Raw genomic sequence first — 23,432 nt, 5'->3', positions numbered from 1 at the left:
TGGATGGTCCATACTGCAATCAACCGGAACTTTAAGAGCCGTCACTCTTTTACTTCGTAATTGTTGTGGCGCGCGTTGAGGCTCGCTTCCTTCTCGGGTTTTCCCCGAGTTGCATGACCCTAGTCTAACAATGAGCGTTATTACTATGCGGGTTTTGCGTCATTCTATTGAGATATTTTACGAACATGTTGGAATGTGTGTTATTTACTGTTCTTTTTGTGCTCTCTCGTCCTCTCAGGGTATAGCAGGGTCGCTGGTCACTACTATTAGGAATACCTGACCTGTAAGTAAAGGTATTGGGGCAACATCAGTTGGCTAGTGCTAGAAGGATGCTGCGGTCAGAGGTGAGATTCGAGAGAATTCGGCCACGAAGCTTGAACCACACTTTGTAGGTGCCTCGAGTGTCTGCCAGGACCACTTGTTTGCTTCAAGCAAAAGATTATTGGTTACTTCATCGACAGTAGAAACGCGTAAGACCCGACAACCACGTCCTTGCGCATTCATACCTTTTCTACTTCTATGTCTTTCTCGACGGTGATGCAGAATGTAGGTAATACATACAACCGATCATCAGGAGCCAATTCGAACTCATGGTTCTGCCACGATTAATTCTTGTGACAACTGAAAGTAGTTAGAAATTTGCATGTGCTGGTCAAGCAGCGAATCTTTGGGGACTTACCATTGCCTTAGTAAAGACTCATGATTACTTCAAGGTTTGACTCAGCTTGTTAATGTTGATCTTCTCAAGAATCGTGCCAGCCCCTTGAGATAGAAGCGATTGAGCAATATCTTGACCAAACATTTCTGCCTCTTCTTCAGTAGTAACTGTTCTTGTCAATCTGCCTGTCGCCGCCTCTTTCCCGTCGATGCTAGTAATGCATGCCTCAATTGTAAGGACATAATCAGGAGAAATAAATGACTCAACTCCGAGAGGAATAGAACAACCGCCTTCAAGTTTTCTCATGAGACTCCTTTCCGCCGTGCATACAAGAGTAGTTGGAACATCCCGAACTTTGTCTAAGAGACTCTGTGCAAATTCATCACCTTTCCGTATCTCGACGCCAAGGACGCCTTGCCCAACCGCGTATAGGAAGTGCGGAAAAGAAAAATATTCCGTTATTCTATCCCCCAGATCAAGTCGCAGAAGCCCAGCGGCCGCGAGAACCAAGCCAGTATAGCCCTGGTCTGGATCGTCCAGTTTGGCCAATCTTGTATTGCTAAGAGCGGTAAGTCAGACGACCACAGTCTAAGTAAGACAAATTTACCTGCACACTTACTCGTTTCCTCGTATAACTTTGATTTGCAGGTGTGGGAACCTACGACGTAACTGCGCCGTTCGACGAACAGATGAGGTCCCAATAACGCTATCAGGGGGCAACTCCGATAAAGATTTATATGGCAGGCCTGACCGAACAACTAGAGCATCTCGACGGTCTAAGGAAAGAACAATGAGTCCGGAACAGTTTGGTGTAATCCGTAACCAAAGTACTATTTACCTGATTTTCCTAGAACAGCGCCAATCTTAAATTCTTTCGGAAGAGTTGTGGGGACATCTATGGCTTTCAGCTGAAGCTCCAACTTAAACACTGCAGCAGTCTTATCATACCCTTAAGCGAATGCACAATCATATCGACCGAGTCAACTTCAGTAGATCCTAGCAGCTCTTCAAGTTCCGACGTCCATACCGGCTTCCCACCAAATGCATATAACGGCTTATCCTGGAAATTGTCGGCCAGTGAAGTTTTGGTCACTATCTCAAATTCGTAGTCTGGGAAATGCTCTGAAAGAGATGCTGCAACCATCTCACTTTGAGCAACAGCCATCTTGGAGGCTCTTGAACCAATTCGTATTGTCTTAGACATTGCCGTATTGCCGTGAACCGAAAAGTGGAACCCTGGTTGTAATCGTTGTGCTGATGCGAAAAGGAACTATGAACTTGTATGCCGGACAGGCCCATGAATTGTCGCCAGCTCGCAAAATGATATCCCCTTGCCGCACAAAGTTTTGCACCCGAACGCGAGAGAGACGAGAAGCTCGTATCTGCTTAGAGTTCGCGACAAAAAGCATGTGTGTATATCTGAACCCTTGCCCACGATGACTGGCAATAGCCCCCAAAAAAAATTGGACACAATGATGCACATGAAGTGCTGCGGTGTCGACCAGCTCAGCGACTTCTACGGACTTGTGCCAGCCTGGCTCTATCGCGGTGTCTCAAGTTGGAATCACAGAGGCTCTGTTTTTGTACTAGATCCTATGTCTTTAATGTCCGAAGTCTCCTAGCGCATTACTTATATCTACAAACGCATCTCCAAGTAGGTCTTAAGTCTGCACATACCGCAGACGCCCCAAAACTGAAGAGCTGGCGCCACCGTGCACAGCTCTGGTGGTCCTGCGCATTATCGCCCTATCTCGCAAATAGCCCGGCTTTGAGCAAAGGGTGTTACCCGGCCAGTCTGATAATACGTTTCGTCTTGCCCTGACACGGGCAGGACCCTTTCCCCTCGAGCCACTTCCAAAAAAAAAATTCGGAATATCTACCCTAGAATGACAATGGCAATCAACGCAGTAGTTACCGACGCGCAAGAGAGTAAGCGAGCCAAGGCCGGGGCAGATGCGGGTGCCGAGGAAGTTCACTACGACATGAACGGCAAGGTGTTCACAGAGGTGGACTTCACGATGAAGCAAATCTACGATGCTATACCCCAACACTGCTTCCACCCGTCGATGCTGCGGTCGCTGGGATACGTGGCGCGAGACTTCCTCCTGATGGGGTCGCTCGTGTATGCGACGTCGTACATCCAGTATCTGCCGAGCGCGGTCGCGCGGTTCGCAGCGTGGACCCTGTATACTGTAGTGCAGGGCATGGTCTTCACCGGTATCTGGATCCTCGGCCACGAGTGCGGACACGGAGCGTTCTCTGAGAGCAAGGCAGTGAACCACAGCGTCGGCCTGTTCCTCCATAGCTTCCTGCTAGTGCCCTTCCACGCGTGGCGTCTGTCGCACAGCAAACACCACAAGGCCACTGGCAACATGGAGCGCGAGGTCGTGTTCGTCCCCCATACGCGCGAGTCCTTCCTGAAGACCAAGTTCGGCGAGCACGCCGACCCAAGACACTCTGAATTCGCGGAGATGGTGCAGGACGCGCCCATTGTGTCCATGTACAAATTGTTCATCCACCAGGTCTTTGGCTGGCCGGCGTACCTTTTCGCCGCTGTCAGCGGGCCCTCGTACGATGTCCCCTTCTACAAGCTGAACCACTTCTATTTTGGCGAGGATGGGCCCTACTTTGGGCCCAAGGACACGCGGCACATCATCATCTCGGATGTCGCAATGGCTGCTATGATCTACGGTCTGTACCTCTTCGGACAGGCCGTCGGCCACTGGAACGCCATTCTACTCTACGGAATCCCCTACCTTATGGTAAACCATTGGATCGGTAAGTGCTCCACCGCTGCTGGCCATAGTCGTAGGTCTCTGCTAACATCTTAGTTGCCATCACCTATTTGCAGCATTCGGACGGCGCACTGCCGCACTATCACGATAACGTGTGGACTTTCGCAAAGGGCGCGACGGCCACTATCGACCGTGACTTTGGCTTCATTGGCCGCCATCTGTTCCACAGCATCATCGAGACGCATGTGCTGCATCACCTGGTGTCGACCATCCCGTTCTACTACTCGCACGAGGCGTCCGCTGCCATCAAGAAGGTCATGGGTCCATCGTACATCGCGGACACGGACACGAACTTGCTCGTGGCCCTGTGGCGCAACCAGCGCAACTGCATGTTTGCAGAGGAGAGCGTCAAGGGCTCCGGTATCCTGTTCTACCGTAACCTACATGGCAAGGGCATGCCGCCTCGTCCGCTTACTGCAGCCGACTAGGCGCTGTCCTATCGCAGATTCTGCCATGCCAGAATACATATTTTGTTCCTTAGAAGCATAGACCATAGATTAGATTCCTTAATTAATGAAGGTTTAACCTCGACTCTCACATTACACTAACTATCCCGTGGCTGTGGCGTACACAGCACCTTAATGGACCGAATTATCAAGATGGACGCTTCTGACATGACCAGTTATCTTCAGTCCCTTTAACAGACGACCAACAGAACGACATGATTGCGCAACAGAACGCTCTCTTATTAGACAGCAGGAGCAGACAGAGAAGTTGCAGGTATTATTTATTGGAAAAATGCGTCAACCCAAATCCCCGCAACAGGGTGGGTATGGGAATCCGGAGCCTACGGTGACAGAGAATGAGACACCTACGACGTACAGCCGCGAGGCCAAGGAACCGGATACTTTCAGGTCCGGACCCGACATCGTCGAGAGATTCCTCTCCGAATTCTCCCTTATATGGAGCTAACAGGGTTCGGCGAGGAGTCAAGCTGCTTCACTTTATTGCCTATATCTGCGCGGACCAGCTCGCTATTGGGTTAAACCGTTTGTCGATCAGACAAACGAGAACTTTGCGATCAAGTCCGATTGGAGTGTTCGCGAGACCTTTGGCGACCTTGATTAGCCGGAGACGTCAATCCAACGTTGAAGCAGGAGACCTGTACATATAACAGATTACATGGGGCCAGGCAACGGCACTTCAGCCATGAAAAGGTGCGGCACTCCCACACGGTTGAGCTGGTGCAGGCGACCTTCGCGCGAGTGCCAGCCCAAATTAGGTACCAAGGCTAACAAAGCCAAACTGATCGTCACCGCACGCTTCATCAAAGATTTGAAATTCATTCCGCCAGCCGGCATAGGCGAGTGTAAAATTAGTCCAATCACATTGCAAAACGCACATATTCGCATGAAGTTGTAGAAGTAGTTGCCAATCCGAACCACCATCGATTATCTCGAGGACTCTTCGCGTTATGGTCCATCGTAATAATCATACGAATAGATTGTGAATACTTATTTTTCCGAACGGCATCCACACACAATTAGTCAAAAGAGATGTGTGAACGCGTCGGGCAAATCATCAAAAGTTAATCAGACACGTCCCACGATAGTCTATATGATTTCTTACGATTTTTAACTACAACAATATGCTGTTGATGATTGTGAGCCTCTCTCATCAGCGGGATGGATGACGTCGTTGGCCCATTAAAACGTCCTCATAAGCGACAATTGACTATCGTCTACTCAATGGTGGCAGTGAGGAGGCAGCGCAGGAGGTTACAGGTTACAGAAGTCTCGATGATTATACCACTGGACAGCAGGGAACCACCTACACCAGATGATTCTGCAGTCAATGACGGCGTCACTCCCGCAGAATCTCGTCAGGAACAAGCTTGTTCTGTTTACGATCTGTCAGAAACTTCTCGATTTTGTGGAATGAGTCATCCACTCCTCTGGCACAGACCAAAAATCTGTGGTGACACTATGATAGCAGTGCAGCATCTCCTTCCTTTCCAGATAGTTATGGTGTCCAAGCACGGTAAAAAGGGACCAGTAGAGGTTCAGGAGATACGACGCAAAATGTGTAATTTGAAGCTTACGGATTCGGCCAGCGACATCCATGAACCACATGAAACTTCACTTCAACATGCATGGCGTACTCTATGGCAATGCTGATGACCTTAGACGGGCCCAAAGAAGGCGAGGCAGCAATTTTTTGCTGGTATTTTGGAGTTTTGACAGAATCTCGACTCCAGTGGAATAGCTGACATCTATGACATCGCAGTCTTAGTTCAGAGACAAGGCCGCCCAAGAGGAACTCGAAGACTCGCAACATCTGCCGAGATTGTGCAACGGGCAGCCGATAGGATAGAAAGAGTGCGACGATGTGGATCCTCCGAAGGGTTGGACACCGGACGGAGGTTCGGAAACACTTTACTCCCCTCACGCGTACATCAACGTGCACGTTTCCATGTCGCGAGCTCGCTCCATCCACCAGAATTTTTAGCTATCTCTCTCTACTTAGAATTCTGAACTGAATGGATAAAAGCAGTATTTCAACCACAGGTCAAATAACAGAGCCCGTTGGGTGTCCGCGTTGATCGCGGCAATCATGTTTATTTGCTTACTCATCGTGTCGTACTTCGTGCCAACAGCAAAGGAGATTGAACGACTTAAGTCATCTATGTCTTGGGTTAAGTATAATCCATCAAAGCACAGTGGAGATGGAACTTTGGAAGAGAGAAGTTTCACAGTATTCGCATGGAGCGTAGTGTTGCATCCTTTGCAAACGCAGCGGGCGCGCGGCCACGTGCACTTCAGCAATGTGGGTATCATTATTTGGACAGGGAGCAGTATATATCAGCAGACACTAGTGTTTGTGCCTCAGCGGCAGGAGCGGCAGCAGTATGTCCGTGGATTACATCGGGCTTTATAACTGTGGGTGCTGCCATTTGGGGATCCCTTGTCTGATGTATCGGGAGGTGGTCGCACCGTGGGGGTCCGTGCTCGCGCCCAGCAGCTTACAATCTTGCCCGGTCTCTGTAAGAGTGTGATCATAATGATTGTGAATCTTTTCTTCATCTCGCCCGTCTGGGTTCTGGCGTTTTTGATATCAGGCACGATTCACATAATCAGAATACTTAAAGGAGATTCATGGGGCAATTACCAACCATTCCTTTTTGGGACTAGTGTAAGTAGATATTCGTACTCCCGATTCGAAAGTTGTACCTCGACTTCGTAAGAATAAACCTAAACTTTTAACGGGGACTAATTCGTAAGACGAACTCGAAACGCGTAGAACGCGACGGATCTCAAGTTATATCGCAACAGCTATTATCCGTCCACCCGTACGTGATACAACAACTATAATGGATCCTGTTACGGCTGGTTTTCCCACGGTAGTAAACAGCCCACATACATTATATGTCGGCGAGGTGTTTGAGTCGGTCGATCAAGCCAGATGGGCCGACGCATTGTCACTAATGTAGTGGCGAGCCTAGTGTAGACAGAAACCCGGACTAGGGTTTCCTTGATAGAGTACAGGAATGGACTTCTGGGTACCACCATGTACTTTATACTAGTCCCAAAGAGGAATGGTTGGTAGTTGCCCCATAAATCTCCACAATTAATCCACTATGATAATAATGGTACCGACATGCCGATAAAACCCTAAGCCTAGAAACAAGGGACAGCCCAAACCCTCAGAAAAATACCCTAAGCTAGGCGGATGGTCGCAAGCGACATGTCCGCAAGTTAATACCAACGCTTATTACTGTCCTCCATTCTACTTCACATTCAGCACATAAGTTCCCGCCATCAATGTCGTCCAGTGCTAACCAAATCGATTCGGAACAAAAGACGTTAGTCGAAACTATAAAAACGATCTTGCGTCTATCTGATCGTTCAGTTGCTGACCAAAATCAAATTCTGCGCTACGGGAATTATCATACAAATGTGATTCTGGTAGCCCTTGCTCTACTCGATTACGGTTACAATCCCGAATCGCTCTCACGTAATCTCTGGATGCATTTACTAAATGACGTTGATAACATAGAGGAGGTCTCGCAGTTCTTGGCACCTGTTGGTGGATCATTTCAAACGGTTTCGAGGTCATTTACCAGAGTTTCAAATTTGCAAGGAGCTTCTCCAATAAGACCGCTAACTTGGCAAGATGCTGCAAACCGGTTTCAGCAATCCATAAATCTAATGAAGACATTACTGCAGTGGACCTTAACATTCTTCCGGGACTTGTTGATTCCTATCATGGCTAAGGGAGGAACTCCTACACCATCTAGTGTAAGTACAGCTTCTAGGAATCAAAGGGACTTGAAAAAAAAGGTATAAAATCGGTTTTGCTGTTAATCGGGTATATATGTCTAATGCTCGTTGATATAGTTATTAGAGGGTGATGGCTGGTTTTCCCGCGTGGGATACGTCATGGACTTTGACGCACCGGCGCATATTACACCCCTTCCTGGAGCTGCAGCTAGCGTGCTTGAAGCTGCTCACATTATTCCCTTCAGTGCCAGCAAAAATCAAACTTTACGACGTACGCTTTCCATCTTCGCGGGTCAAGATATGGAAGTGTTGTTAACTGGCGCAAACATAAATGATCCTTCTAATGCACTGTTACTAGCTTCGGATACTCATAGGTATTATTTTGGTACATTTAGATTTGGCTTGGAATGCCGAGATAAGAGGTACTTTATCAGAAGATTAGTTGCAGATCGGGTCCTGAATGGCGATGTGTTGGCTCACGCGGATGGTGAAAGGATTTTTTTTGGCCAAGAATCTCACGATATTGCCAAGCCCTCGCCCTTCCTTTGCAATGTGCACTTGGCTGTTGGTCTTGTTTTGCGCAATAGTGGTGCAGCGGAGATGATAAATAAAATTCTTCAGGACGAAGAATCGTTTAATGATGGGAATGTGGACGGAGATTATTGGTATCAAGTTAGTGCCTCATGTCTTGACAGAGAGTTGACAGCTTTGCAAGGCTTTAATACGTTAGCTATGGACGATGATACGGACGCCGATACTGATGGAAATCTTTCGCGGTCTAGTCGTCATACAATATAAAACCATAGCAGCTTTGTGAGATAGCCCTTCATCCACATTCGGCCACACAACCCTCAGATCTCTAATTGGCCCGGCGACTCACTTGTAAGTCACTCTTATAATTCGTGTTGACGCGTTTGTGTTTAGAGTAAACGACGCGTTCGCAACGTGCGAAGGCTAGGAAAACAAATCGAGCACTAAGTTATATACTTTGACGGACTTAGTCACTTTTTTGTACCGTGTACGTCATTTTGAGGTACTCGGGCTCTTTATTCGAGTACTAAGTATGTCAGAGTGATGAACTGGATGACAAGAGTACTGAGTTTACTATCCTGCCGCACTGGCTCTCACACTGCAAGTACTGAGTCCCTCAATGCAAAGTAATGAAGAACTATCCGCGCCGGCAGCGATGTGGCACACGTAATTTGAAAGTGCGAGAACCACGTGGGAGTAAGTCTGTAGAATAAACGCATACGTTATTAATTATTAAATTAGCAATAAAAACGTGAAGTCTAAAAGCAACACGCAAGTTAAGCAACTGAGTGATCACTAGGCACCAACTCGATGCTCTACGTAGGCAATAAAACGTGAAGTCTAAAAGGAATACGCAAGTTGAGCAACTGAGTGATCACTAGGCACTAACTCGATGCTCTACGTAGGAGCAACAGAACAGCAGTAGCAGCAAAATGAAGCATCGAGAGAGAGATGTAATTGTCTGAGCAGTATGGGTCAAGCTAATCATACCGCGTCATGAGCTGCTCGATCGAATGCATCCTCGTAATTGAACATGTCCCAGTTGCGGTCCAGAATGTAGTCACCGCCTGTCTATTATGGACTATGCCAACCGCGCATTGAATATCCTCGACCTTTATGCACTTTGTCGTCCGCAGCACCCGAGATCGCAGTGGAATGACTCTTCCGCAATATTCATCTTCTTTAATGGTTGTAGATCGTCTACATCGCGAAATTGCTGAACCAGGGCTAAGCTAAAAGTCTCATCGAGTGCAGGTGCGTTCACGGTGAACAGGCACGCAACTTGGGCATAGTAGTAGTTCTCCCCGCTGTTCCCACACCTCACATAGCGTCGACTGCGCGCACCCGTTCTGCTACTGTCTCTATGAGCGGGTATTCCTTTTCATTATTCCCCTGGTACGTCTTGAACTCTGTGACGACGAAATCTTGCTGCCGAAACGCATATGAATTGCCATATCCGATTACTCTGGCAATAGCATTCCATGGCCATTGTAAGTTACAGCGTCGAGTTTAGCGAGCCAACCACGATGTCACCCTTCGACCCGTATATCTCGTCTTCCCACGTCAAGGCCATAGATGGATTTGTACTTAATTAGAGAAGATCCTGCGAAGGGTGACATGCACAATAGGCGGCTGATCAATATGTCCCAACTGTGCTATCCTTTTAGCGACTACTGCATCCGGCTAATTTATATCATTGGTTCACCAGAAGTCATCAAGTTCTGTATCTAAATATCTCTCATTGACTTTACCAGGAATTGGCTTCGGTACGTTCCAGACTACGCACCCGAATTGTGACAGTGCTTCTGGTGACTTATAGTTCCCGGCGGTTTAATGCCCTGCCTTCATGGTTTCGAATTTGATAACCCTTCGATCATTCTGTTCTCATACGATAGGTGATAAGTATGCCGTGTGCTCTCGCATCCGTCCACGGCATGCAGACCAAGTGGCTTGGCCATTTCTGAATTCTAATTCTGTGTGTTCGAGAACGGTATCCTCAGGTGTCTACAATATTGCAATTCAGCTTAGTTGTATTGTATCGAATTATATCTGTCGCAGTGATGACGCATCGCTATATCAACATGGCCACAAGGATTTGTGTACCTTGCTGCACAAGCGTATTATATTCTGCGTAATGGGTTTCGTGAACGCAAGTGGAGATGCTCATCACACAAAGCTAAGGAGACTTATCTTACTACTACAACGGTCAGAGCCTCAGGCATCGCCTGATGGTTGGACGACTGATCCAAACAAAAGAGACCCAGACATCCAGGATGTGATTTTCAAATATATCATTTGCTGACAGGAGCTGGGCCACCATGTGTAGTGATCTCCATTATCCACCACCGTGCTTTCCAGATTCAATTATAATTCGAGCAATTTGATTTCAAATCGTAACGGTCCATGACATGCGTAGTAAATGCCAGAAACCATTAGTCCGAGACCTTGAAACTGATTCACCTTGCTCAATCCAGGTGACAGTGTTATCGTCGTTGCTGTGGAAATATCACTCATCATGTGAGACTAACACAATTTCGTTAGCTCCATCAGGAAGAGCACGGTCGATCACAATTTGACAGTCCTCGCCATCAAAGTCCTTCTTTGAGATCGATATGCTACCATTCTTCGGGCCCATTCTTATAAATACTTTACAACATCGTTTCTCTCGTAGCCATCGGAGTTGACATCTTTGGAATGACAACCGAGAGTGAACCATGGTTACGGAGGTGGCGTGTGATGGTGGTCTGGGAGATAGTTGCACCGATGGAATTTCATAAGAATTTCTTGAGTGTTTGGGCTGTTCTGTCGTTAGATTGCATGTCACGGAAGTACATGAGGCATTTTCTTTTAGTGTCTCCATCGCTTAAGGGAGGCTGGCGTTTGAATGCTTGCAGCGCTGACTAACAACCGGAAGTTGCCCTGTGCGTTGAAACTGCACTGCCATCTTTTATAAGTGTGGCCCGGTATTTCCGCCTTCAATACGAATACTGAGAGATGTTGAGAGATGAATGCGGCTTATTTATGCCTTTCAAACGGTCATCAAAGTACCTCTTGATAGCTTCTATGTTCCTAATCTCCGAGTCTGATAAGTTCGGGTTCCTGAGAGCTTCAAGCTTAGCCAGCGAGTCCGATCAAGAACGAGCGGAGTTCGGGCTCACTAGCCACTCTCTGACATTGGTAATACTTTCTGCAGCCTCGCCAGCCGTTTGGTCTTGCGGCGGGCTCATCCATGGAATGGGACTGATCCTACGTGGGAAGTCCACCTTACACTGATATCCCACTGATTCTGCATCTCTGACAACTCTATTCAATTCTGTGTCATCATCTTGTGCTAATTTGCAGAAAATTTCCGATAATATACCTGTATAATACCCTGTCAGTTGAGCTTGTGTCCGCTTTGGAAGATAGAAACTTATATTCGAACAATGAGCGCATGCCGACGTTGCTTTTTGAGCTGGGCCGTCCATCTTCGCTGGGTTCGTTCAGACCGGCCCGTATGTATTGTACGCTTCAGAGATTTATCGGCTTGAGCAAAGTAAACCAACTTCGCATTGGGAGGCTGCCTTTCTGATTCTGTCTCATCATATTGCTTTTGCGTTTCATCTTCAGCGCAGTGATGGTTACCCAAAGGCTTGGGTCCGTCTCCTCCACGCCAACTTGCCAATCAACTCTATATTTCTTCCTGGAAATTTTCTGATTGGCTTTAGAGCGCTTTGAGGGAGGTGGCACGATTTTCAATAAATTAAAAAGTATACAGTGTAATGAATCACGTCGCCAGACGGGTCGCGAATATCATACACATCGCCAGATTTGGTGAGTTCCAAACGTAGCAGATGTAAGGATAAGAAAATGTCAGTACTGTCACTATATTATAGTATAGTTTAACCTAAAACCGTTAATATTTCTCGATGTACCACAGCAGCATAAATTTTCAGTTTAGAGCAAAAATATTCCCTATTAATATAAGTACAAGCAACATTAACATGATAATTTATTTTATTTTGTAATTGAATAAGTTGTGGTGGCAATGAAAGGTTTTGTTTGTCGCTGTGGTACAATTGCCGCGACTTTATAAGTCGAAAATCAGCAATCAGAAAGTCAGGGCAAAGTTTAATTTGATCGATCCCTTGCCTGATGGACCACGAGCAGCCGCAGTGCTTTTGCCACGTTTGAGAGTAACCAACCATTCGCGAGTGAGAGGAACGCGGCATAAAAGCGTTCGCGCAATTGGGTTAACTACTCAGATAATTGGAATTTTACCTCAGCATCATTATATGGCTATTCAACATGCCCCGTGGTGAAACATCATTCTTAGTGGTTTCAAATGCAGCATCCGCGAATGTGCGGCGAGACATCGAACAGCTCGCTTGAACACTGTTCTGGCTCACGTAATCTAGTCGTAACTGACTGTGATCTATCGGTCAGCCCACTGCACAATCCTGGCATGCAGGGGCACGACACGATCATAGTGGTCTGGTGGCCTTGGCCTCAATGTCGACCGTAATCGATAATCATCCGAGCATTGGATATCTGAACGCGATGCGTCATTATTCCCGAAAGCTGTCGACCTGGACAGTGTGTTTGAATGTTTGAATCCATGGGCCGCCCGGCTAGCTCGTCACTACTAATCACTACCTACCGGATTAGAAGGGCTACGCTGAGCACGCAATCCTTGATGAAGCGGCATCTGCGATCCCTACATTGGCTTAGCGCGAAACGCCACATTCGGACATCGGTGGAGATGCGGACAAACCGGCACTTGGCTCTGATGCGTCTTTGTTGTGCTTGATGGAATAAAATGAAGACGAAGACTGCAACTAATCCGAACTGGTTTACTCGGTTACAAGGAGTTAAGAGTAAACGGTTTATGATATGTTTTGTCACATGCTTTACTGTGTCCCTGATCGACTTCCGCAGCATGAACAGCTTCTTGTGACCCTCGATAACTATCCGGCTTCGAATGTAAGGATGATCGACAGTCTGCCTGTAGTCATTCACGACTCTTTTATCGTCATCAGCTTCTCGTCAGTGTAATAATCAATGGCATTTGTTTTCATTCATATATAGTCTTATATTCATCTGCTAATTAAAATTGGTTTTGTGCTGCTCCCGCCTGAAACCTGCCGTATGATGTGTGTTCCTGCATATGCCGGCGTCCATTCTTGGCTGGCCAGTTCGGGGCGCCGCGTTCTTTTGATCAACGGGAAAGAAAAACCTTAGAGTGCGAAAACGTTAGTTACAAGAAGGCGCCATGTTATTTTGCAGCTTAAACTGGGGAGGTTAAAGTTCAATCAAATGTTGGCATGTTTATCTTCATTTTAATTTGTGAGTGTTGTGTGAGCAGAATGAGCAAAACAGCGTTGGGGATCAGCGAACGTGATTCTTAGGAGATGACACAAGTCAACGGTGACCGTTGACTTATCCCTTGAGGTGCGCCGCATCTCCCTATTTGTCCTATTCCGTCCAAGGTCCACTTCATACAGGCATCTTCAATAAGGCTCAAATGACTTTATGAACCGTCGTGGAATTGAGGCTAACTATACACATCTGACTAGATGTCTTGCAAGTATTTCGCCAAGTACGGTAGGCATAATTTGTGATCCTGGGATACTAGCTTGAGACCTTTGCAGAAACTTTCTGACCGGTGCCTGGACCCTGTGAATTTCCGATGTCGCTTCTAGCTGCTTGTAGCGTCGGTGACAAGACGGACAAGTACATGCATTCATTTGCTAGTTGACTCAGTTACGCCGCTAGCTGCTGCGGACTTGTAGATACGCTGCTGTCTTACCTGGCACCAGACATGTTCTCCCGATGAGTTTCATCTTTTTCTAATTAAATACGCAGCTTGATATTGTATAAAGGGACCACTGCCCGAATTGATTGACAAGACGCACCTTTCCTACTGTTGATTACGAACAGCCGCCCCTGCACACATTGTACATGTCCCATTGACAGCTTGTGGATAATGCTTTTCGTCAAAACAATATTTTTGGCAGCTGCCATATACGCAGGGAGTATACGCGGGACTCCAGTCGCCTCGTCAACCTACCCGATTCCAAGTATCATCACACCGTACAACCAGACATCACCGAAATTTGATGCAGGAAAGATTCAGAACTCAGATTTTGAAGTGCACGATGTCCTTGATTTTGGAATACTAAAGGATTACAACAATGAATACTCGTTGGATCGCGACGGAGGAGGCTCGTGCTCACTAGGGAACAGGACGTTCTGGTTTTTCTGTGATACTATCGTGGCCGACAGCACAGGAGCGTTTAGAGGATTCACAAGTAACTCGGTCGCCCTTGCCCTGGACTACAATCATGCTGGATGGTTGAGAGATATAAGCGCGAGTTCAACGTACGGTGTCTTCGCAGCAATTCCTTATACTGACGAAGAGGCAACCCTGTCGAAGGACGTCTTCAACCGGTACGCGATTTGGACTTACACGGACTGTGTTGCTGTAAGCGATACTTCTGCGGTACATTTCTGGGAAGTCGTCCAGTACTCTTCGGGTGTCGGTCCTATTAGCCGGGGTACGACTATGGCGGTGTATAACGTAGATCCGGACAAAAATGAGCTTACGGTTACCCGCGAGGAGCAGTTTTTCTATTCTGGCGATGGGTATGCATACGGCTCTTTCGCTAATGTCGTTGTCGATGGCATTGTGTATTTGTATGCTCTCGATAGCAAATACTCCAGCCGTCAAGACGTGCACCTCGCGCGCGCTCCGGTATCTCAGATCACGGACAAATCTACATGGAGTTATTTCGATGCGGCATCTGGGGAATGGTCGTCGACTCAGCCGTCAGCTTCTGAGCGGAACGCGGCAGCGGCTGTGATTTCCAACTCAATGCCGTTTTCATCTGGGAACATCTATTATTCGGAGTATCACAACCAGTACTTGCTCGTCTTTTTCAATAATTGGATTGATAATACGTTTCGAGTCCTGTCAGCCCCGACGCCAGCGGGACCATGGACTACAGATAACAAGGTCCTATACGAGACTCCGGAAGGCATATCGTACAACTACGGTGCGCAGTCAACACCTGTATATTACCAAACAGGCGGCGAGCTAGGGGGCAAGAATTTGATGTTGGCGTATACCTATCAGGATGTTCTTTCGAAGTATCCCAAAGCATTGAAGTTGAAATTTGCATGAAAGTAGAACCCATGAGATTATCATGGTCAATTTTCGTTAGCATGGCATATATTTTTCCGGACTTGTAACCGGTTTCATTGTGGCGTAAGGGTCGTATGATTTTGGTGCCAATGGTTGCTTTCTAGATATAGACGAATGATGGTTCTCTTGGAATATGTGTATAATAGTCACTGATGATGATTGTGACATGTCGCCGCCTAGGAATCGGCATAAATAATATCCGAAGCTTATTTTCGTTTTGTCGTATTGGTATCCATAACCAGCCAAAATAATCTGTATCCCGTGTATATCCAGAACTGGAGAAGCGTTCCTTCCAAGAAGGGCGACTGGTCAGCCAATAGCTCAGTGAGCCAGCCAGCAGCCTCCCTTACCCTGGACATCTAAATTCAGATATGTGTGTGGTCCAGGATTGGATGGCCCAAGATAAATCTACACGCCCCCCCCCTAATACTAAAGCTACGCCCCCTGCCTTACTAATGCTACACCCCTTCCTTTTTATTTTAATCACCCGATTGTAAAAATAATGTTAACCTGTCGTTCTTACTTCGTGCCAACATTTGTTATCTTTAAAGCTTCATAAACACGACACCTTGCAATTAAGCTATATATTATATGTTGACGTCAAACACCATAAACGTTCCCCCTTCAACGGTTTGGACCTCTACCGGATGAGACAGACCTCGACCTCGCGGCCGTCCTCTGCCTCTGCCTCTACCCCTTCCCCTTCCACGTTCTACGCCAACACCAGTATGAAGTTGACCCTCGACAACCTCAAACCCAGACGGTACTCGGCGAGTCGAGCGGTCGGTATCTGCTGATGGGTCGCTGGGCGACTGCGAGGTCGTATCGTTTCAGGATTCTGAGCCCATAGTCGATAGTCCACCAGCAACTTGAACCGGTTGACATAATTACTAACATCCTGTGATTACACTATGCCTAAAACGGAAGGCGTGTAGCTTTACACGTGACTGCACTATGCCTAAAATGGAAGGCTGTAGCTTTAGTAAGGCAGGGGGTTTAGATTTATCTTGCCCCATATCTTTATAGTAGAATGGGTACTTTTGTTGGGATTAGTCTTTAGGCACCATACTACGACTGGCAAATCCCGACAAAAGTACCCCACTCCACAATAAATCGTATCCATGCCACCACATTGAACTTGTTTAGCTACAAATATATATCAAACTGTTATTGCTGCAAATCCCTAACCTACACTTTGTCGGATTAGTGGCTGACGCACGGTGTCTGAACTGCGCGTTTAATCCACAACGGCCCTAAACCAATGATAGCTCTCATTAATGTTCAACCCCACAATCATACCTTAGCACCTCTAAGATCCACGACTATATCTCATTTCACAAGTTTCTGTGCATTTCGCTGCATTCGTTCTCTAAACGATGGACACAATAGTTGCTGGATCGTCTACGAACTTTCGCCGCCGATCTTTTTTCGCGTGCGAGATCGACGACCACTCAGAACAGTCCTGGACTTAGAGATCAGAGAGATCAGTCGGACGTGGATCGCGGGAAGCGTTCTAAATTGGACAGCTCACCCGATTTCTCTAGGTCGCCGACTGATGTATCAAGCACGACAACAGTCACGATGTCGATGGATAAGTCTCCGCAGAAAAACGAGAGAGGCGGGCTTTCGGACTACGACAGGGCCATTGACCTGTTGAAGAATAATCCACCAGAACAGCGACTAGATTTCCATCTCCCTTACTTCCAGTATTTAAAATTGGAGGACTGCTGGTCTAAGATGAGGTTGGCGGAAAACATTCCAGAGGATCAGAAGTATGCGCTTCGATATGCATTGCTCGTCATGTCAGTACCTAACCATTGTAGGTATCCGTATTTGGCATACGACAGTGCTGCCGAGATAGCTACTGTGGTTACTGTCCCACGCGATCTCCACGAAGGTCCAGCCTTGGAGCTCGGGATGATGTTCATGAACGGTGCTCGAGATTATCTGTCTAGTCATGGAGCAGATGCTAGCTTAGTTCGCTGCGTTCACAATGCTGGATCTACCACGTTCAAGGGTATTTATGGCAGCTATGCCAGAAGCAAGAAACAGGCAGACGGAGCAATCGTGTATACGCCTTTTGGTGGCCATACTACGATCATGATCGCTATTGAGGTCGGGTATAGCCAGGACTATACTGCACTTTGTCGGAACAAGGACCAGTGGATCGAAGGGCGACATGTTAAGGTCTGTGTACTGGTACGTCTTGATGAATCACCACGGTTTCGAAATCCTCGTACTCTTAATGAGAGTATCGTAGATGTAGAGGCAGAAATGGAGAAGATGGGTCGCAGTATGGCTGAATCTGTGATTAGAGATCACTCACGAGGTTACTATGGTTCTATTGAATACCGCGACCACAAGTGGGTTGGAGACTTGACGGAAGTGTTCATTGAAGTGTGGCGAGTTAACAAGAGGCAGCCTGTCAGATACGTGAGTAATATGACTGAAATTTTCTGGAGGCCATACCGTGCTCACAATTTGGTTTAGCAGCCACTTCAGAATGCATGGTCTTGTAACCGTCTCCCAAAAACCATTGGCCTTAAAGTTAGTGATTTTGTTCCGGACTTGAAAGCTGCCAATATCCCTGACAGTAGTCTTTCCTTTGATGCAATTTTATATGTGGATATACTCAGAAGATCATTGCAGACGACAGCAGAAGAACGATATCTGGAGTTTATTTCGCCTTAACGGTCCTGTTCGAAGTAGGGAAGAGTAGGGAAGTAGGGTGTCCCCTCTTTCTCATGGCTGTCACGGTAGGAAGTTTTGTATCCTCGTAGTAACTGCATTTTTAATATCCATGCCAATCGAGTCAGTCATCGTCACAGGTATGGGATGAATGGTAATTGATGCCTAAGAATATAAATTTCTTCGTTGCTTCATTTTGTTTACGCTCCGCTCGTCGTCAGATTCCTGCAGACAGGATCAAGCGTCCTTCCGTCCAGCCCAAATGTGTCGTCCATGAATACTGTAATTTTGTAGTTATCACCTGTATCGATACCGAATCCAAAAGAGTCAAATTGTTGATGAACATTGGACTGCATGAGAAGACCAATTTGACAATAGTATATCCCCGAATCTGTTTCTCCTGACCTAATCGTAATGTACCGTGGGTAATTCAGACTGTTGAAAATTTCTTCATGAGACAATGGGAAAATATGAGCGGCATCAAAGCCTGACCAATAATTTCTGTGAGCAGCAAGTTTGATATTTCCTGTGATCAGGCATTTGCCATCCCTTATTCGTACTTCATCCCGAAAACGGCGATCTCGCTTGCTGATATTACGCGTATATGCACGTGTGATGCATCGCTCTTCAGGGAGCGATATCGTGCCTAATGCTACTTTAGTCGATTTATCGTAAGACTCGATACGAAGTAAGATTACCTCCTGGATAATCGCAAATCGCAAACTATGTCATAGAGTCCTTGGAGAGGCACATCAGTAGCCGTCAGCGGAGCCGCGGCCCTTCGTAGCCACAGCGATCGAGACGTCCTTGTCGCTCAAGAGAGCCGGTGCCGGTGGACGTACGCCTCGATTCGTCCATGTCTAAAACGGTTGACGTGTTCCAGCGAGCTGTCAATAAAGTTCGCTGACGAACTCAAGAGCTTAAAATCAATGCTGAGCCGTTTACTGGAGAGATTGAGTTGACGTTGAGTTTCACTTGGCTCCTGCCTTTCGTTTTTTGGGGTTTTATATATTTCTTATGAATTTTTTCTTATAGGGCAAGTCACATCGCAGACTACCAGCGAGATTAGACATGGATGTCAATTAGCGAAACTTGTGTGTTATATTTACGATAGGAAACGAGTGGGATTAGGGGTGGACACGAATGACGAAAATATTCGCAATTCGAATGCGAATATTTGGATGTTTCATTACGAATGCGAATGCGAATAAAAAACATTTATTCGTAATTATTCGCAATATTCGCACATATAAAATATAATAGTTTAACAAATACATTAAAAAACTTCCTCGTGGCCACATATCCCTCAACCAATCAAGCTTCGCACATATAAAGTAAAATAATTTAAGAATTACGCTTAAAATATTCCTCGTTGCCGTACATATCCCTTAACAAAACAAGCTTCCTCATGGTGTCCGCACTTAGGGAGCGTCTGCGTCGGCCCAGCAAATCCCTTCCGCTGTTGAACAACCTCTCAACTGCAACTTCTGACGAAGGAATCGCTAGATAGTCTCTAGCCGCGGCTGCCATCCGCGGGAATCGCTTCGGCGAATCCTCCACCATTCGAACAGCCAGTTTTTGTCAGTAGTCACTGACTCATTTACCACCACGGTCGCGCTGTTAAAGTAATGTTCAATATCCGACCAGTTGCCGGTGTGCGGTTGCACCTTTTGCAACACCCGCGCTTCAATACTGTTGCCAACCACTGCCGGCTCTCCAGAAGTGGACAGAGTCTGCGCGCTCAAGGGGTAATCGCTGCTTTAAGATGTTAGCAATATTATCAGCAGTTTCTGCACCCAGTTCCTTCTCAAGCAGCCGTGCTTTAAATCGTGGATCAAGCACTAAGGCAATGTAAAACGCGTCCGGCGCGTCTATGAAATTATAATATTTTTTTTTAGGCCAGCTGACACTGCTTGGGCAATATCTAGATCAAGACCAGACTCCCCCTGCCGCGAAGCAGCGTCGTCCAGCATGTCTTGCAACTCATAATATATAGGTATTGCCAGACTAATCTGCGGCTCTCGCTTCCGCAATTTGTCGCAATAGTAGTCAGTCGTCGGCAGTAAATTGCGGAAAGTAAGCTTGATTGTGCTCCATCCAATTCCGTATTTGCTGCTTAGCTTCGAGCGCGTCACGGATCATCCGATATGTGGAGTTCCAACGGGTATCCACGTCATACTCAATCATTTTTGCTTTCAAATTATTAGCCTGGCACAAAATCTTCCATTGTTGTTTTCTTTGGGGCGTTCTCGATATCCACAAAGCCATTATTCGAAGCCGAGAGAGTGCAGAATGTGATCAAATGTCTTGGCTGCTATTCACGAGATCGCAAGCGTGCTCTGCTGAGGCACGATTGCCAGCTTTTAAACTGGCAAGAATGTCGGTGACTATGAGATTGAGCACATGGGCGAGACATCTAACGTAGCTTTCGATGCCCTGAATGCGCAGTCGCTTTGCACTCGAATCGTTAGGACCTTCAGATTCGGACTGCGACTGATCAACTAATCTCAAGTATAGCTCAGACATAAGGGATTCATACACTCAGAAGATCCATGCAGGCGACCGCACAACGACGATATTTTGAGTTTATTTCGCCTTAGTGTTCCTCTTCCAAGTAGGGTACCCCCCTTGCTTTCATGGCTCATGATAGGCAGTCTTGTATCCTCGCAGTAATTGTATTTTTTATATCCATTCCAATCGAGCCAGCCATCGTCACAGGCATGGATTTAGGATCCATGAATGCTAGTTGATACCTAAGATATTCGTTTCGGTATTCTCTTTTGTTGTTATACGGTCACTTTATATTGTTCTTACCTTTGAATAGAAAGCTTTATAAACGGTGTCTAAGAAAATTTACCCGCGAGACTAGCGAGCCGGATACCCGCCATCACAGGCGTCTTGCACCTGTTTCCGCGCTCGTCGTGCGCAGCACTCTCGTACGTATGGTCCTGCTTGCCTCTGAATGGTCCACGATAGGTGTCTAGGCCACAACCTTGACAATGGCGTCTTCTTCGCTTAGATGTACTTGTCCGTTGCTCAATACGGATCTTCGCATCCTGGCAAAACGTTTAGGACATATTAACTCGCGATAAATATATACCGCCGGTATAACAATCATGCCCGCGAGCACTCTTCCGGTTGCACGCTTTCACTGCCGCCACAACCTGATTCAGGTCGAAGGGCCGGCGAGCTTCGCAGACTCTTCCAGGTAGAGGTACTGTAAAAACGAGTGGGGGGACCTGCACGGATAATACCAAGGACCAATTTTACCTTATCCATATTCTTTTTTCGGATCCAGGTAAATTGTCTATATTCGTATCCGTATCCATATCCATATCCAGATATTGGCTTGTACGTATTCATATCCGCATTATCCACGGACATTCGGATACGACTAAGTAATTTTAAATCCCAAATTTTGAACGCCCGAAAGACCTATTTCAAGACATGCAAAACCCAACTAAATTTCATACAGTGACCTTCTCAAAACTGCGACTTACATTATCGGACATGAGTCGGTGCGGCTCGAAAGTCAACATCATAGACGTTTTGGACACCATTTGATATATCCCAAACGACATTAAAACGTTTCATGCTACTTCATATTTATATGCTCGGGTTCAGGTTTTTCGCTGCTTGTTGGCAACTGAGGATCTCGCCCACCGAATCACTTCCAGGTGAGACATCACACTCAAAAATCGGTCGTCCATATACTCCCATATTGGCCAAACCATTTCTACGCATAGAAGCTTCTTCCATAGGACAAGGAATGGTTCATTCAACTCTTATTGTTAATCTAACCTGCCCTCATATTTCCTTCCGTTAGTTCCCCGTCCTTTCTCCCTCTTCTTCTTCTTCCGGCAGGAGATTTTACCAGATTTACAGATGAAATACCCAAAATCAGACTCGCAGAACTACGGTCTCCCTTAGAATTGAGCAGGGAGTGGTAAGATTCAGAGATCACACCCACTCTCACAAGAATAATACATGTGTGATATTCGTTATTGTATATCCCATAGCAAAAGTCTGTGACCCTGTCGCCTCCCGGAAATAACCAGGAGGATATGAAGTGAATATCTTTAATAATAGGTGAATTTGCACTGCAACTCCTATTCCTCCAAGTTAATAATGATCAACATGCCCGAAGATAAATTGCCACGTTCAAGAAGAGGGTAAGCCGACTGCCTCGAAGATACTCGTCTATTCTTCTGGTTCGGTCCGATGTGATTCCAAAAGACAAGGAGATTACAGCTCGCAGGAAATTCCTTCACCCTGAACCAACCCAGCTTTTAATGCACCTGAATCGTCCTTTCTAGCCGTGGTAAATAGGTGCTCCTGGTGTCCAATCTGCCTGTCGGTTACAAAACCATGTGTCAGCTTCCGATGAATGAGAATCTCCACCAGGTCCATTGTCCTGGTCAATAGCTGCATAAAGACTGAAGCCTTGCTGCTCGAGGCATTCCAAAAGGGTCAAGAGGATCAATCGTGTTTGGACAGTTTCGGTACCATCTGCACGCCATGGGTATCCTCGGAATTTAATCTCGAAAACGGATCCGTTAATTTGATACTTTTGAACCTTTCCACCGTACGCCTGGACCAGTAGGCGACCTAGGTCATGAGGCGCGTCAATCAGGTGTAGCAGATCGTCCTTGTCAAAGGAAATGCTCATCCAGATGCAGGGTGGCGGCGGGGGCCGTTGATAACGAAATAGTAAAGTATCTTGATTGTGTCAGTCGTCAAGGATTCTTCGATAGCAGCAACAAGAATTAAGGTACCACAACATGCATACCTTTGTCATACTCCTTCTTACTTATGTCAACCGATGCTTTCAGTACCCAGCCCATGTCGAAGAGACCATGAAGGATATTACATATCAGCCGGCGTGCTTCCGTTTTCTCATCACTCCAGGAGGACGGGCTCCAAGGATTTCCGTAGAGCTTGATCTCCTTTGCCGCATCATACACACGAGTATCCTGGATACCTCGTGTCCAGGAAAGTCGAATGATTTCCTGTATCTGGGTGACATCCTTGTCCGGAAATCTCAACAGGCGTATCCGATCTCTCATATGCATTGACAGGCAGGCAAATGTTGTACGAAATGCTGTGGCTGAAGTAGGTTGTCCTGACTCTCTTGTAGTGTAATTTGGCAACTTGAGTGATGGGTCTTCCTTATGGGAATCTCTCCCCTCGCCGAAACCGAGTGCACGCTTCTCATTCATATTGTCCCAGTGCAATGCAAGACTAAAAGAGAGAATGACTTGAATCTGCCTCGGTTGGCTTCACTGGACGGAAGTAAGGCAGTCAGTCCTTCCTGAGACTATATATATATATATTGCGGATGGTTACGCGGTTAGATC

General features: G+C 46.6%; 8 protein-coding genes across 8 annotated transcripts; 5 read left to right on the top strand and 3 right to left on the bottom strand.

Moving 5' to 3' along the window:
* Positions 1–703: 703 nt before the first annotated feature.
* V1508DRAFT_400206 (porphobilinogen deaminase, dipyromethane cofactor binding domain-containing protein) lies at positions 704–1,823 on the bottom strand (the record flags this gene model as incomplete). The annotated part of the gene is made up of 4 exons (XM_066938315.1): positions 704–1,217; positions 1,278–1,434; positions 1,497–1,553; positions 1,607–1,823. The coding sequence occupies 4 exons, from the start codon at positions 1,821–1,823 to the stop codon at positions 704–706; spliced, it is 945 nt and encodes a 314-aa protein (XP_066793031.1).
* A 727-nt stretch (positions 1,824–2,550) lies between these two features.
* Positions 2,551–3,881, top strand: V1508DRAFT_360735 (fatty acid desaturase-domain-containing protein; the record flags this gene model as incomplete). The annotated part of the gene is made up of 2 exons (XM_066937155.1): positions 2,551–3,436; positions 3,490–3,881. 2 exons carry the CDS (start codon positions 2,551–2,553, stop codon positions 3,879–3,881), a joined length of 1,278 nt encoding a protein of 425 aa, XP_066793030.1.
* A 3,777-nt stretch (positions 3,882–7,658) lies between these two features.
* V1508DRAFT_360758 (uncharacterized protein) lies at positions 7,659–8,471 on the top strand (the record flags this gene model as incomplete). The annotated part of the gene is made up of 2 exons (XM_066937158.1): positions 7,659–7,733; positions 7,791–8,471. The coding sequence occupies 2 exons, from the start codon at positions 7,659–7,661 to the stop codon at positions 8,469–8,471; spliced, it is 756 nt and encodes a 251-aa protein (XP_066793029.1).
* Positions 8,472–9,715: 1,244 nt separating this feature from the next.
* Positions 9,716–10,286, top strand: V1508DRAFT_425903 (uncharacterized protein). Its single transcript, XM_066941503.1, has one exon. It carries the CDS (start codon positions 9,780–9,782, stop codon positions 9,933–9,935), a length of 156 nt encoding a protein of 51 aa, XP_066793028.1. The 5' UTR covers positions 9,716–9,779; the 3' UTR covers positions 9,936–10,286.
* Positions 10,287–14,169: 3,883 nt separating this feature from the next.
* Positions 14,170–15,366, top strand: V1508DRAFT_360736 (uncharacterized protein; the record flags this gene model as incomplete). The annotated part of the gene is made up of 1 exon (XM_066937156.1): positions 14,170–15,366. The coding sequence occupies one exon, from the start codon at positions 14,170–14,172 to the stop codon at positions 15,364–15,366; it is 1,197 nt and encodes a 398-aa protein (XP_066793027.1).
* Positions 15,367–16,548: 1,182 nt separating this feature from the next.
* Positions 16,549–18,245, top strand: V1508DRAFT_458039 (uncharacterized protein). The gene is made up of 4 exons (XM_066942703.1): positions 16,549–16,786; positions 16,827–17,159; positions 17,211–17,820; positions 17,878–18,245. Exons 1-4 carry the CDS (start codon positions 16,764–16,766, stop codon positions 18,076–18,078), a joined length of 1,167 nt encoding a protein of 388 aa, XP_066793026.1. The 5' UTR covers positions 16,549–16,763; the 3' UTR covers positions 18,079–18,245.
* Positions 18,246–18,275: 30 nt separating this feature from the next.
* V1508DRAFT_360741 (uncharacterized protein) lies at positions 18,276–18,871 on the bottom strand (the record flags this gene model as incomplete). The annotated part of the gene is made up of 2 exons (XM_066937157.1): positions 18,276–18,752; positions 18,800–18,871. Coding segments are annotated over 2 exons (549 nt in total), but the record flags the coding sequence as incomplete, so codon positions are not given.
* Positions 18,872–22,387: 3,516 nt separating this feature from the next.
* Positions 22,388–23,294, bottom strand: V1508DRAFT_400201 (uncharacterized protein; the record flags this gene model as incomplete). The annotated part of the gene is made up of 2 exons (XM_066938314.1): positions 22,388–22,794; positions 22,865–23,294. The coding sequence occupies 2 exons, from the start codon at positions 23,292–23,294 to the stop codon at positions 22,388–22,390; spliced, it is 837 nt and encodes a 278-aa protein (XP_066793024.1).
* Positions 23,295–23,432: the final 138 nt, after the last annotated feature.

This window comes from Lipomyces doorenjongii (genome assembly GCF_038497915.1).
Source record: "Lipomyces doorenjongii strain NRRL Y-27504 unplaced genomic scaffold V1508scaffold_88, whole genome shotgun sequence".
NCBI lineage: Eukaryota > Fungi > Ascomycota > Lipomycetes > Lipomycetales > Lipomycetaceae > Lipomyces > Lipomyces doorenjongii.
Note: the sequence above shows the minus strand (reverse complement) of the source record. Positions and strands in the feature narration are given on the sequence as shown.

Coding starts and splice junctions, on each gene's coding strand:
- V1508DRAFT_425903 (XM_066941503.1), top strand. CDS start 9,780: ATGGATTTGTACTTAATTAGAGAAGATCCTGCGAAGGGTGACATGCAC.
- V1508DRAFT_458039 (XM_066942703.1), top strand. CDS start 16,764: ATGGACACAATAGTTGCTGGATC. Junction 16,787..16,826: donor GACACAATAGTTGCTGGATC/GTCTACGAACTT, acceptor TTCGCGTGCGAG/ATCGACGACCACTCAGAACA. Junction 17,821..17,877: donor AGAGGCAGCCTGTCAGATAC/GTGAGTAATATG, acceptor AATTTGGTTTAG/CAGCCACTTCAGAATGCATG.